This window comes from Acinonyx jubatus, chromosome B4 (genome assembly GCF_027475565.1).
Source record: "Acinonyx jubatus isolate Ajub_Pintada_27869175 chromosome B4, VMU_Ajub_asm_v1.0, whole genome shotgun sequence".
Taxonomy (NCBI): domain Eukaryota; kingdom Metazoa; phylum Chordata; class Mammalia; order Carnivora; family Felidae; genus Acinonyx; species Acinonyx jubatus.
In genome coordinates, this window is record NC_069387.1 from 11,814,888 (window position 1) to 11,830,703 (window position 15,816).

General features: G+C 39.1%; 1 protein-coding gene across 11 annotated transcripts in view; it reads right to left on the reverse strand.

The window, feature by feature from the left end:
- Positions 1-15,816, reverse strand: part of CCDC3 (coiled-coil domain containing 3) — a 192,370-nt gene that overhangs the window by 98,400 nt on the left and 78,154 nt on the right. For all 11 annotated transcript variants that reach the window (XM_053225305.1, XM_053225303.1, XM_053225301.1 and 8 more), the window contains one exon: positions 14,397-14,571. In XM_053225305.1, coding sequence (XP_053081280.1) covers positions 14,397-14,570 — 174 coding nt within the window. In that variant the 5' untranslated portion in view covers position 14,571. The remainder of the gene's footprint in view (positions 1-14,396; positions 14,572-15,816) is intronic.

Here is a 15,816-nt window from a genome sequence, read left to right on the forward strand (position 1 = left end):
CCCCACAAAGTGGCTCCTGTCTCCCCAGATGTGGGTAATGGCCTCAGAACCAGGGCTCCACCAAAGCGGCCCCTGCCTAGGGCTAGGGGATGAAGCCCTACTCAACAGTGCACACAGCAACCACAGGTGAAACTCTGAGCCAGCTTCACTCATCAGCCCCACCCACCAGCATGCCCACATGTCTCAGCCTAGCCACAACAGGAGGGTGCATGTACCCACAAAGGGGACACCCTGGAACACCTGGTTCTGATGACCAGTGGAACTGTACTTCTGGGCTCCACAGGACTCCTTCTACATAAGGCCAACCCTTCGAGACCAGGAGATGTAGCTGATCTACACAGAAACACACACAGAGCCAGGCAAAATGAGGCGGCAGAGGAGAATGTTCCAAATGCAAGAAGACAACAAAACCTAAGAAAGAACCAAATGAAATGAAGATAAACAACGTACCTGATAGGGTAGCCAAAGTAATCATCACAAAGATGCTCACCAAGCTTGGAAGAAGAATGGATGAACACAGTGAGAACTTCAACAAAGAGAAAATATAAAAAACAATCAGAGCTGAAGAATACAATAACTGAAATGAAAAACCTACTGGAAGGATTTAACTGCATATTAAAGGATACAGAAGAACTGAGCAGCGATCTGGAAGACAGGGTGGTGGAAATCATCCAAGAGGTACAACAACAAGAAAAACAAATTTTAAAAAATGAAGATATTTTAAGGGACCTCTGAGATAACATCAAGCAGATTAACATTCCCATTGTACAGTTCACAGAAAGAGAAGAGAAATGGGCAGAAAACTTATTTGAAGAAATAATAGCTGAAAGCTTCTCTAACCTGGTGAAGGAAACAAACATCCAGGGCCAAGAATTATAGACAGCCGCAAACGAGATGAATCCAGATATATTCACACCAAGACACATAATAATTATAAGGTCAAGAGTGAAAGATAAAAAGAGAACATTAAAGGCATCAAGAACAAAGCAACTGGTCATGTACAAGAGAACACCCGTAAGACCATGAGATTTTTTCAGCAGAAACTTTATAGGCGAGAAGGGAGTAGAGCAAGGTATAATCTATGTGCTCAAAGAAGAAAACACTACAACCATGACTACTCTACCTGGCAAGGTTATCATTCAGAATCAGAGAGACAAAGAGTTTCCCAGACAGGCCAAAGATAAAGGAGTTCATCACCACTAAAGTGGCCTTACAGAAATGTTACAGGTACTTTAAGCAGAAAAGGCCATAAACAAACATAAGAAAACTGTGGGAGAAAAAACTCCCATTGATAAATGCAAACAAGAGTAAAGATAGGGGCGCCTGGGTGTCTCAGTCGGTTCAATGTCCGACTCAGGCTAAAGTCATGATCTCATAGTTCATGAGTTTGAGCCCCGCATCAGGCTCTGTGCTGACAGCTCAGAGCCTGGAACCTGCTTCGAATTCTGTGTCTCCTTCTCTCTCCGCCCCTCCCCCGCTCCCGTGCGCTCGCTCGCGCGTTCTCTCTCTCAAAAATAAACATTAAAAAAATGTTTTTAAATTTAAAAAAGGGTAAAGATATTATATCCACTACTTATAAAGTTAGCATAAAGGTTAAAAAAAACAGCAAAATCAGGTAGATCTACAACAATTATTTAAGGGATACACAAAATAAAAACATGTAATATAGGACACAAATTACCTACAACGTGGGGGGTTTTTAACATAGTGCTCTTAGAATGTGTTAGACCTTAAGGAACCAACAACCTAAAATAGACTGTTCTAGGGGCGCTTGGGTGGCTCAGTTAAGCATCGAACTCTTTTTTTAAAATATCATTTATTGTCAGGTTAGCTAACATACAGCGTATACAGTGTGCTCTTGGCTTTGGGAGTAGATTCCCATGATTCATCGCTTACATACAACACCCAGGGCTCATCCCAACAATTGCCCTCCTCAATGCCCATCACCCATTTTCCCCTCTCCCCCACCTGCCTCATTAACCCTCAGTTTTTGTATTTAGAATCTCTTATGGTTTGCCTCCCTCTCTGTTTGTAACTATGTTTTCCCTTCCCTTCACCCATAGTCTTCTGTGAAGTTTCTCAAATTCCACATATGAGTGAATACATATAAAATCTTTCTTTCTCTGACTGACTTAGCCTCACACCCTCCAGTTACATCCACGTTATTGTAAATGGAAGATTCCATTCTTTCTTATTGCCAAGTACTATTCCATTGTATATATAAACCTTCTTGATCCATTTGTCAGCGGGTGGACAGTTAGGCTCTTTCCATAATTTGGCTATTATTGAAAGCAGTGCTATAAACATTGGGGTACATGTGCCCCTGTGAATCAGCACTCCTGTATCCTTTAGATAAATTCCTAGTAATGCTATTGCTGGGTTGTAGGGTAGTTCTATTTTTAATTTTTTGAGGAACCTCCACACTGTTTTCCAGAGCAGCTGCACCAGTTTTCATTCCCACCAACAAGCATCTAACTCTGGACTTCAGTCCGGGTCATGGTCTCAGTCTGTGGGTTTGAGTCCTGAATCAGGCTTCACCTGGTCTGTCACTCTCTCTCCCCCTCCCCCACTCTCTCTTGCATAAGCACTTTCTCCCTCTCTCAAAAAATTTAAAAATTAAAAAAAAATAGACTGTTATATACATAGGATGTTATATATAAATCTCATGGTAACCACAAACCAAAAAACCTTCAAATAGATACACAAATAATAAAGAGAAAGCAATCCAAGCATAACAGTACAGTCATCAAAGCACAAAGGAAAAAAAAAGAGCAAGAGAAGAAAGCAACAGAGTAACTACAAAACACCATATACAAAGACAAACTCAAACTGGGTTAAAGACCTAAATGTGAAACCTGAAACCATAAAATTCCTAGAAGAAAATATAGGCAATCATTCCTCTGACATCGGCAAGAGAAACATCTTTCTAGATAGGTCTCCTCTGGCAAGGGAAACAAAAGCAAAATTAAACCACTGGGACTACATCAACACAAAAAAACTTTTGCACAGCAAAGGAAACAACAAAATGGAAACCTACTGAATGAAATAGATATTTGCTAATGATATATCCAAATAAAGGTTAGTATCCAAAATATATAAAGAACTTCCACAACTCAACACAAAAAAAGCAAATAATCCAACTTAAAAATGGGCGAAGACGGGGCACACCTAAGTGATTCAATTAAGCATCTGACTCTTGATCTCAGCTCAGGTCATGATCTCACAGAGATGGAGCCTGCATTGGGCTCTGCACTGACGGCATGGAGCCTGCTTAGAATCCTGTCACCCTCTCTAACTTTTTCTTTTTTTTCTTTCTTACTTTTTTTTTCCTTCCCCTCCCTCCACGGTCTTCTGTTAAGTTTCTGAGGATCCACATAAGAGTGAAAACATATCCTATCTGTCTTTCTCTGTATGACTTATTTCACTTAGCATAACACTCTCCAGAGAGGGAGAGAGCCAAAGCATAAGAGACTCTTAAAAACTGAGAACAAACTGAGGGTTGATGGGGGGGTGGGAGGGAGGGGAGGGTGGGTGATGGGCATTGAGGAGGGCACCTGTTGGGATGAGCACTGGGTGTTGTATGGAAACCAATTTGACAATACATTTCATATTAAAAAAAAAGAATCCTGTCTCTCCTCTCTGCACCCCCCTCAAAATAAATAAATCAACTTAATTTTTTTAATTAAAATTTTTTTTAAATGGGCAAAGAACCTGAATAGACTTTTTTTTCCAAAGAAGATATACAAATGGTCACTAGACACATGAAAAGATGTTCAATATCATTCAGCATTAGGGTAATGCAAAGTAAAACCACAAAAGGCATCACTTTACACCTGTCAGAATGGCTAAAATCAACAAGACAAGAAATAACATGTATTGGCAAGGATGTGGAAGAAAAGGACCCCTGGTGCACTGTTAGAAGGACTGCAAATTGATGCGGCCATTGTGGAACATAGTAAAGAGGTGAGGTTTCTCCAAAAAGTAAAAATAGAATTACCATATGATCCAGTACTTCCACTACTGAGTATTTACCCAAAGAAAACAAAAACACTAATTTGAAAAGATATATAGGTTTACCGCAGCATTATTTATAATAGTCAAGATACAGAAGCAAGCCAAGTGTCCATCCATAGACAAATGGATAAAGAAGATGTGGGGTGGGGCACCTGGGTGGCTCAGTTAGTTAAGTGTCCAACTTCGGCTCAGGTCATGATCTCCTGGTTTGTGGGTTTAAGCCCCACATCAGGCTCTGCGCTGACAGTATGGAGGCTGCTTGGTATTCTCTCTCTCCCTCTCTCTCTGACCCTCTCCTGCTCCAACTCTGTCTCTCAAAAATAAATAAAAACATTAAAAAAAAAGAAGATGATGTGGGGGTATATATATTCAAAGGAGTATTACTCAGTCATAAAAAGGATATCTTGCCATTTACAACAACGTCGATGGATCTAGAGAGTGTAAGCTAAATGAAATTAATCAGTCCAAGAAAAACAAATACCATACAATTTCACGCATATATGGAATTTAAGAAACAAAACCACCAAACAAAAACAGAGAAAAAAAATCTCTTAAATACAGATACCAAACCAGTTGCTGTCAAAGAAAGTAGGGTGAGGGACTGCGTGTATTAAAGACAATTAAGGGTACACTTATCGTGATGAGTACTGAGGAATGTATAGAATTGCTGAATCATATTGCGCACCTAAAACAAATATCACGCTATAGGTTGATTATACTTGAAAAAATAAAATTCTACCAAAAAAAAAAAAACCCCACTAATCAACAAAATGGAAGTGCATAGCTACTAAGAATTACTTTAAATGTAAGTCATCTAAATGCTCCTATAAAAAGACATAAGGTGACAGAATGGTTCAAAAAAGTAAGACTCATCTATATGCTGCCTATAAGAGATGCACTTCATAGCTAAAGACATCTACAGACTGCAAGTGGAGGAATGGAAAAAAGATATTCCATGCAAATGGAAATTAAAAAAAAAAAGTCAAGGTAGCAATACTTGGTAGACAAAACAGACTTTGAAACAAAGACTGTCACAAGAGGCAGAGAAGGGCATTACATAATGCCCTTCTTTATCATTATAAAGAAATCAATCCAATAAAAGGACATAACAATTATAAATACCTATACACCTAACATAGGAGCATATAAATACATCAAGCAAATATTAATAGACATAAAAGAAATTGACAGTAATACACTGAGAATCTTCAACACCCCATTCACAGTATTGATACATCAACCAGACAGAAAACCAATAGGCAAACAGTGGCTTTGAATGACATGTTTGACCAGATGGACTCAACAGACATATATAGAACATTTCATCCAACAACAGAATATACAATCTCTTCAAGTGCACATGGAACATTCTCCAGTATAGATCACAAGTTAGGCCACAAAATAAGTCTCAATAAATTTAAGAGGACTAAATTCCTATCAAGCATCTTTTCTGACATCAAAAGTATGAAACTAGAAATTATAAGAAAAAATTGGAAAAAACAAATACATGAAGGCATAACAATATGCTACTAACCCGCCCATGGGTCAGGAAAGAAATCAAAAAGGAAATCAAAAAACACCTAGAGACAGATGAAATTACAGACACAATGTTCCAAAATCCAGGAAACATAGCAAAAGCATTTCCAAGGGAGATGTTTATATCAATACAGGCCTATGTCAAAAGAAAATAAAATAAAAATCTCGAACAATCTAACTTTATACCTAAAGCAACTAGAAAAAGAAGAACAAAGCCCTAAGTTGGTAGATGGAAGGAAATAAAGATCAGAGGAGTAATAAATGATATGGAGACTAAAATTACAATAGAAAAGATCAATCAAACTAAGAACTGGTTCTTTGAAAACATAAACAAAACTAATAAATCTTTAACCAAATCAAGGAAAAAAGAAGACTTACATTCAGAAATGAAATAAAAGTTGCAACTAACACTACAAACATACAAAGGGTAAGAATACTACCAACGATAATATACCAACAAATTGGAAAACCTAAAACAAACAGAGAAGTTCCTAAAAACATACAAACTTCCAAGACTGAATCAGGAAGAAACAGAAAATCTGAACAGACTCAGTTATGAAACTAACTCAGTAATAAAAAAATTCCCAAACAAAAGTCCAGGGCCAGACACTTTCACAGGTGAATTTTACCAAACATTTAAAGTTAGGGGCACCTGGGTGGCTCATTCAGTTACATGTCCGACTTCGCCTCAAGTCATGATTTCATGGTTGCTGAGTTAGAGCCCTGCATCAGGCTTTGTGTTGACAGCTCGGAGCCTGGAGCCTGCTTCAGAATCTATCTTCCTCTCTCTCTGTTCCACCCCCACTCATTATATCTCTAAAAATAATAAATAAAACATTTAGAATAATCTTTAAAAAAATAGAGTTAAAATAAAAAAACTAAAGGAAGTTTTCCAAATCCATTCTACAAGACCAGCATTGCTCTGATATCAAACCAAAGACACTACAAACAACAACAACAAAATAAATTAATTAATTAAAAAACAATAGGCCAATATCCCTGATGAACATAGATGCAAAAATCCTCAACAAATTATTAGCAAACTCAATTCAAAAATTAATTAGAAGGACCATTCACCACAATCAAGTGGGAAATATTCCGGGGATGATCCAATACCCACAAAACTGAACATGATACACCATGTTAACAAAAAGAATAAAAACGAGATTATCTCAATAGATGCAGAGAAAGCATTTGACAAAATTCAGCATCCATTTATGATAAAGAATTTCAACAAACTGAGTAAAGGAACATACCTCAACATAATAAAGGCCATGTATGAAAAACCACAGGTAACATCATATTCAACAATGTAAAACTGAAAGCTTTTCCCCTATAATCAGGAACAAGACAAGGATACCCACACTTGTCACTTTTATTCAACATAGTACTGGAAGCCCTAGGCAGAGAAATTAGACAAGAAACAAAAGGCATCCAAATTGGTAAGGAAGAAGTCCAACTTTCCCTATTTGCAAATGATAGGACATTAAATATAGGAAACCCTAATATGCAAAATTAATACACAGGCATCTGTTGCATTTCTATACACTAATAATGAACAATAAGAAAAATTAAGAAAACAACCCCACTTATAGTCAAACCAAAAACAGTAAAATGCCTAGGAATAAATTTAACCAAGAAGTTGAAACGTCTATACTGTGAAAATTATAAGGCACTGATGAAATAAGTTGAACACAAATTAATGGAAAGACATACCATGCTCATGGATTGGAAAAATAAGTATTGTTAAAATGTCCATACTATCCAAAGAAATTTACACATGTAATTTAATTCATATCAAAACACCAACAGCACTTTTTCACAGAAACAGAACAATCCCACAATTTGTACGGAACCACAAAAGACCATGAATAGCCAAAGCCATCTTGATAAAGAATGACAAAGCTGGAGGTATCATCTTCCCACATCTCATACTAATCTATAGTAATCAAAACAGTATGGTACAAGCACAATAATAGACACACAGATCAAAAGAACAGAATAGACAGCCCAGAAATAAACACACACATATGTGGTTAATTAATCTACAAAAGAGAAGGCAAGAATACACTACAGAGAAAAGATGGTTTCTTCAATAAGTAGTGTTGGAAAAACTGAACAGTAACATAAAGAATGAAACAGGACTACTTTCTTATACCATATACAAAAATAAACTCTAAATGGATTTAAAAACTCTAAATGTAAGCCCTGAAACTATATAAGTCCTAAAAGAGAACATAAGCAGTAAACTCCTAGACATCAATCTGAACAGTATATTTTTCCATCAGTCTCCTCAGACAAAAGCAACAAAAGCAGAAATTTTAAAAATGAGACTACATAAAACTAAAGCCTTTTGCATAGTGAACCAAATCAAAAGGCAACCTACTGGATGAGAGAAAATATTTTCAAATGATCTATCCAATAGGGGGTTAATATCCAAAACATAAAGAACTCCCATAACACCAAAAAACAATCCAATTTAAAAATGGGCAAAGTACCTGACTAGACACTTTTCCAGAGACATACAGAGGGCCAACACATATGGAAAGATGTTCAACATCACTCTCATCAGGAAAACGCAAGCCAAAAGCACCATGAGGCTGCACCTCAAGCTTGTTAAGACAATTATCCAAAAACTAGAAGATACCATGTGTTGGCAAGGTGTGGAGAAGAAGTAGGTCCCTCATATGCTGTTGATATGAATGTAAACTGGTGCAGCCACTAAGGAAAACAATGTAGAACTTCCTCAGAAAATTAAAAATAGAACTACCATGAGGTCCAGCAATCCCACCTCTGGGTATAAACCCAAATTGGATGAACTCAGTACCTCAAAGAGCTATCTGCACTCACAAAATTCAGTGCAACAGTTTTCACAAGAGCCAATATACAGAAACGACCTACATGTCCATTGACAGATAAAGGGATAAAGAAACTGTGGTGTATATATACAACAAAGGATTATTTAGACCTGCCATTTGCAACAATGGATGAAGGATGGACCTTGAGAGCATCATGCTAAGCGAAATAAGTTAGAGTAGGACAAATACCATGATCTCATTTACATGTGGAATCTAAAACAAACAAACAAAAAACATACAATGAGATACCACCACACACTGATTAGAATGTCTATATTTTCTGACCATACGAAGTACTGAGAGGAACAGTTGGAGCTCTCATATATTGCTAATGCAAATAAACATCACAGCCACTCTCAAAAACAATTTTTCAGTTTCTTACCAAGTTAAACATACACCTACCTTCTAGCCCAGTGAACCTATCCTAGGTATTTACCCAAAACGTACTGAAATTGACGTTCATACAAAAACTTGTACATGGATCTTTATGGATGCTCCGATAGCCTAAAATCGTGAACTTAAAGTCTCTTCTCAACTGAGGACTAGATCATTAAAACCATGGTACCTCCCTACAATGGAATACTCAGCAATTTAAAAAAAAATGAATAAATACAAAACAAACAAATTTCAAGTGCATTATGCTAAGTAAAAGCAACCAAGCTAAAAAAAAAAAAAAAAAGCAACATACTGTATGATTCCACTCATACGGCATTCTGGAAAATGCACAACTAGTGTTGGAGAACAATTCAGTGGTTCCCACAAGTTCAGGTGAGGGAAGGGTCTGACCAAAAAAGGGCAGAAGTGAGGCTCTTTGCAGTGATGGCACTTTTCTGCACTGTGGTTGTAGTTGTCGTTATACAACCATGGGCATTTATCAAAATTTGTAACAGCATATAAAGACAGCAAATTTTACTGTGTATGGATTTTAGATACTTTAGAAAATCAGAAAGAGACAGAGATCTCTCTGGACAACAGATATCTCTGGATGAGAAACAGTTTTCATTTAACAAATGTTTAAGGCCCATAAAAAATGGACCAAATATACAACAGTAAATAAAATAGATCTCCCTACCCTTGGATAGTTTAGTCTACTTGAGCAGGCAATGTCTCCAGAGTGGGAAAACAAAGACCAAGTGGTGTGAACAGAATGGCCGCCATCTTTAAATACAACAAGACACCTCCCCTCAACTACTCTGCCCTGTCATCTGCAGCCTTATATGTATTAAGCCATCCACAGGCCAACTTCATCAAAGAGTTGTCCACCCTCACTCATCCCCCATAACCCTACTCCCTCTTTTAGGGAAGTTTAGGTTCTCATTTACACCACCAAAGAGAGGTTGCTCTTCAGTCATCAATTTACTTGACTTCTCAACAGATTTTAGCTCTGTCAATCACTCATACTTATGCAAATACCCTGTATCCATGACTCTCCTACTTTTCCCTTTCCCTGTCTGACTGCTCCTTCTCAACCAGGTTTAGCATCCCACAAGGCTTAGTCCTACCCTAGGGCCCATGCTCTGCTCTTCCTATGTACTCTCCCTTGAGAGTTTCATTCATATTCAGTCTCAACAGACACCCAATTATTGTTAAGTCCCAAAGGTCTATCCTCCACTCAGAGCTCTTCTCAAAGCTCCAAACTTAGAGATGCAACCACCTATTCCAGATCTCACTTGGCTCAAAATGACTCAGATGGTTCAAATACACTGCAACCCAGTATGCCCAACATCTGCCATATGAATTCCTCCACCAAACCTTTCCTGCCTACATTTCTCAGTGTTGGTCCTGGCATGCGGTTTACCTGCCAGAAACACAGGAGTTATCTTTGACCCTCGCCCACCTCCTTTCCCACCAAACCATCAGCAATACCTACTAATTTCATTTCCCAAATCACTCTCCAATTTGCCTCCTTTACTCCATCCCTACTGCCTCTACCCTAGTCCAGCAACTGTCTGGTAGCTTTATAACCACTACCTGTTCTCACCACATCATTTGGATTTCCTCCAATCCAGTTGGTTTTTTCCAAATGTAAATTTGATCCCATCACCCCTCCTTTCAGAACACAAAAGGCTTCCCATTCACAGAACAAAACCCAAATCTTCACTAGGTCTAGCACTGCCTCAAGCTCTTGCCTCATCCTTCTTACTCCCTTTGCTCCAGACACAAGAGCTTTCTTTCATGCCCTCAAATGCACGATGTACTATGCTACCACAGGGCCTCTCTCCACAGACTGTCCTCCTTTGGATTACACTCATCTCTCCCTGATCCCAACATTAACTAGGAGGTCATTTCATCCATCACATTTTAGCTCCAGTATCAATTCAGGAGAGAAGACTTTCTTAACCCTTAAGTCGAGGTCAGATTCTCTCTTTTTATTTATTTTTTGGATCATTTGCTTCCATTAAAAATTATGAAGTCACTAATGGGGTCTTTTGATTGTGTCAATCACCAACAATAGGACTATAAGCTTTAGGAGATCAGGGACTTTGTATTTTGCTCAACGTTGAAAGTCTAGCACCTAACACAGCAGCTGCTTTATACGAGGTACATAGTATTTGCTAAAAATTGGACTCAGCAATCCTACAAAACGAGGTATGTATAATATCATACATGTCTGCATTCTGTAATAGCAATGTCCTATTAACCACCTATTAACCCAACCACCTATTAACAGAGAGCTTGATTAAATATATTGTGACACTAAAGAAACTGATCCCATTCACAACTGCACCAAGAACCATAAAATACCTAGGAATAAACCTAACCAAAGATGTAAAAGATCTGTATGCTGAAAACTATAGAAAGCTTATGAAGGAAATTGAAGATACAAAGAAATGGAAAAACATTCCATGCTCATGGATTGGAAGAATAATTATTGTTAAAATGTCAATACTACCCAAAGCAATCTACACATTAAACGCAATCCCAATCAAAATTGCACCAGCATTCTTCTCGAAGCTAGAACAAGCAATCCTAAAAGTTGTATGGAACCACAAAAGACCCCCAAATAGCCAAAGTAATATTGAAGAAGAAGACCAAAGTGGGAGGCATCACAATCCCAGATTTTAGCCTCTACTACAAAGCTGTAATCATCAAGAAAGCATGGTATTGGCACAAACACACACACATAGATCAATGGAATAGAGAACCCAGACTTGGACCCACAAAAATATGGCCAACTAATCTTTGACAAAGCAGGAAAGAATATCCAATGGAAAAAAGACAAGTCTCTTTAACAAATGGTGCTGGGAGAACTGGATGGCAACATGAATAATGAAACTAGACCACTTTCTTACACCATACACAAAGATAAACTCAAAATGGATGAAGGACCTGAATGTGAGACAGGAAACCATCAAAACCCTAGAGGAAAAATCAGGAAAAAAACCTCTTTGACCTCAGCCACCGTAATTTCTTACTTGACACATCTCAAAGGCAAGGGAATTAAAAGCAAAAATGAACTATTGGGACCTCATGAAGAGAAAAAGCTTCTGCACTGCAAAGGAAACAATCAACAAAACTAAAAGGCAAACTACAGAATGGGAAAAGATATTTGCAAATGACATATCAGACAAAGGGCTAGTATCCAAAATCTATAAAGAACTCACCAAACTCCACACCCAAAAAACAAATAATCCAGGGAAGAAATGGGCATAAGACATGAATAGACACTTCTCTAAAGAAGACATCCAGATGGCCAACACGCACACGAAAAGATGTTCAACGTCACTCCTCATCAGGGAAATACAAATCAAAACCACACTGAGATACCACCTCATGCCAGAGTGGCTAAAATGAACAAATCAGGAGACTATATAGATGCTGGAGAGGATGTGGAGAAATGGGAACCCTCTCGCACTGTTGGTGGGAATGCAAACTGGTGCAGCCACTCTGGAAAACAGTGTGGAGTTTCCTCAAAAAATTAAAAATAGAACTACCCTATGATCCAGCAATAGCACTGCTAGGAATTTACCCAAGGGATACAGGAGTGCTGATGCATAGGGGCACATGTACTCCAAAGTTTATAGCACCACTTTCAACAATAGCCAAATTATGCAAAGAGCCTAAATGTCCATCAACTAACAAATGGATAAAGAAGATGTGGTTTATATACACAATGGAATACTACTTGGCAATGAGAAGGAATGAAATCTGGCCATTTGCAGCAACATGGATGGAACTGGAGGGTATTATGCTAAGTAAAATAAGTCAGGCAGAGAAAGACAGATACCATATGTTCTCACTCATATGTGGATCTTGAGAAACTTAACAGAAGACCATGGGGGAGGGGAAGGGGAAAAAAAAAGTTACAGAGAGGGAGGGAGGCAAACCATAAGAGACTGTTAAATACAGAGAACAAACTGGGTTTGATGGGGGTGGGGGAGAGGGGGAAAATGGGTGATGGGCATTGAGGAGGGCACCTGTTGGGTTGAGCACTGGGTGTTGTATGGAAACCAATTTGACAATAAATTATATTTTATATATATATATATATATATATATATATATATATACACATACATACATACACACACATGGTGACATGCATACAATGGAATACACTATGCAGCTCTTTAAGGCAACTTGATCTGCATTGATATGGAAAGATCCTCAAGATCTATTTGTGAAAAAAGTCAAAGTATAGCAAAGTGTGTAGAGTGGGCTGCCATTTGCGTAAAAGAACACAGCCAATATACAAGTATGAATTCTTTCTTGGATGAAAATACTCATTAAACATTTATAAGAAACTAGTAACAGTAGCTACTTGGAGGGTAGGTGGGAAATGGGTGGGTGGGTGTCAGAGATGAGAGAGAAACTACTGACTACCATTTTATACTTCTAGATTTGGGGACCCTCGTGAGCCATTCAACATGTGCAAATTAGGTCATTAACTCAAAAAATATGAGTCCTTGTCCCGTGGAATACCCAAAACCCCACATCAGAACACTCCCAGAAGTCAGTCTGTCACACTGCCTTAAAAACATCTCGGATGTTTTTAAGATACTGGGACTGGCCACCTCCTCTACTGAGCCAGCCCCATGATCATCCCAGCTCAAATATGCCAACGCTATTTGGGAAAGGGACAGTCTTCAAAATCTCCCCCCAACTCTGGCATCTGTCCCAGATGGACAGATCCCTTTTATATTTTCATACCCCAAATTACTGTTTTTAGGTTTATTTTTAGACAGAGAGAGCACATGTGCACACACACGTGCTCACATGGCGGGTGGGAAGGGGGCGAGGCAAAAGGAGAGAGAGCATCCCAAGCAGGCTGTGCGCCATCTTGGCACAGCCCAAAGCAGGGCTCAGTCTCGCAAAGCGTGAGATCATGACCTGAGCCAAAATCAAGAGTTGGACACTTAACCAACTGAGCCACCCAGGCGCCCCTTTACCCAAAACTATCTTAACCTTTACATTCCACAACCATTTTGGCCACCCCGTATCTCTACGTCTTAACAAATAGAGTTAACCATCAAAGAAGTGTTAGCTATAGCAATCATTTCCTTGAGGACTTTTTCTTCTCCCTTAAAAGACTGCCAGAGCCTTATGCTATCAACAACATTAATGATATAATAGTCATAACAGCTCTCATGTATTGAGTACATACTCCGTCAGGCACTATGCTAAGGGCTTTACATATTTTCATTTTTTTTACATAGCTAAATCATATTGCATCAACCCTATGATGTAGATTGTTTCCATTTTACAGGAGAGGAAACTGAGGCACTGTGCCCACCTTCAGTCCATCTTTTTCTCTCACTTTATGAGGATCCCAATACCAAGTAGTAAAGCCTCAGGAAGCTACAGTTTATGAACAGTGTTCTGTTTTGGTTTTGTTTTTTTTTTTTTAACTGCCAGAGGAGTGGAAGGGATAATACTCTTTGGTCTGGGCTTCTGGAAGAGTATCCTTGACTCATTTGCTCACAAAATTCAGACAAGATGCAGCTTTTCTATTACTTTGCTGTGACTTAGGGCACTGCCATTTCTTACCCTATTGTCTTCCTGGATCTCCCAGTCACTGGAAAAAGTTGCCAGGTGCTGCCCTTGAGAACAATTCGAAAACTGGAAAAGGCTGGAAAACATCCTTCTGTTCTCTTGAGTGTCTGGAAAGATGGCATCTTGGAAATTGACTCCGTGAGGCAAGAGGTTATAATTTTCATCCATCCTAATGGGAGAAAAAAAAAGCAGGACTGCAGACTGGACAGCCATAGGGTACACCAGCTTTAATCAACAGTTGTCAAGACCGTGACAATCTTGCCTTTACACCACCATGTCTCTCACGGCTCTCATTAGAAGACTTACTATTCCTAATGGTTTCTCTGCCTCACATTGCACGAATCTATCCTTAAGGTTTTCCAACAGATGAGTTTGGGTGAAGGGTTGGGGAGAGGGGATGCAGATGTGTTGGCCTATTTGTATATCGCCCAAGTGGCCTTTCTCACAGGGTGTCCCTTGTTTCTTGATGAAAGGAAAGCCAGTTATAAGGACCAGTTATAAGCCAGTTGTAAGGTTCGAATCCTGCCATTGCTACTTGTCTTCTGACAGGAGACACCAATTTCCTAAATTCTCTAAGCTTCACTGTGCCAGTCTGTAAAAAGAGGAGAATAGCACCTTCCTGGTAGTAGTGTAAGAACTGCATTGTAAAGTGAAGAGGCGCCTGGGGGGCTCAGTCGGTTGAGCATCGGACTTCGGTTCAGGTCATGATCTCCAGGTTTGTGGGTTCAAGCCCCGCGTCGGGCTCCGTGCTGACGGCTCAGAGCCTGGAGCCTGCTTCAGATTCTGTGTCTCCCTCTCTCTCTGCCCCTCCCCTGCTCAAGCTCTGTCTCTCTCAAGAATAAACATTTAAAAAAAAAGTTTTAAAAAAGAGAGAAAGAAAAAGTATCTGGCATGGAGTGAGTGCAGTTCAGATGTTAACATTTTTACAAAGGACAAACTGTCTGTTGCAAAGATAAATCACGCAGAGACAGGGCAGGTAGAAGTTAACCTCCAGCACAAAAAGGTGGTGCAGGGCGGACCAGGGAGCGGCCACGGCCGCTTTCCCCAGTGACAGTGCCCAGAATCTGTTCTTGCCTCACTGGGTCCGGAGTAACAGCGGAGGAATGATTTGTATGCAGTTGTTAGGACACTTCGGGGCAACACAGCTCTGTGAAATGGAAATCTGTCAGACTACCAGTTGACTCTGTATTTCTGCCCTAAGTTTTTGTAAATATGTCAAAGAGAAAGAAGAAAGAGCTGGCTGACCACCACAGAGCCCCTGGACAAAACTCTTTCATGATAAAATCAGAAAATAAATCATGTCTGCTCAAGTTCTCCAGCTCTTACTTCTTTGGAAAATAAAGTTTCAGTGATTAATAGCTTTATAGCTGGGTTCTCGGTGTCCTTCCTAAAGAAAAATATGAAAAATCTAAGT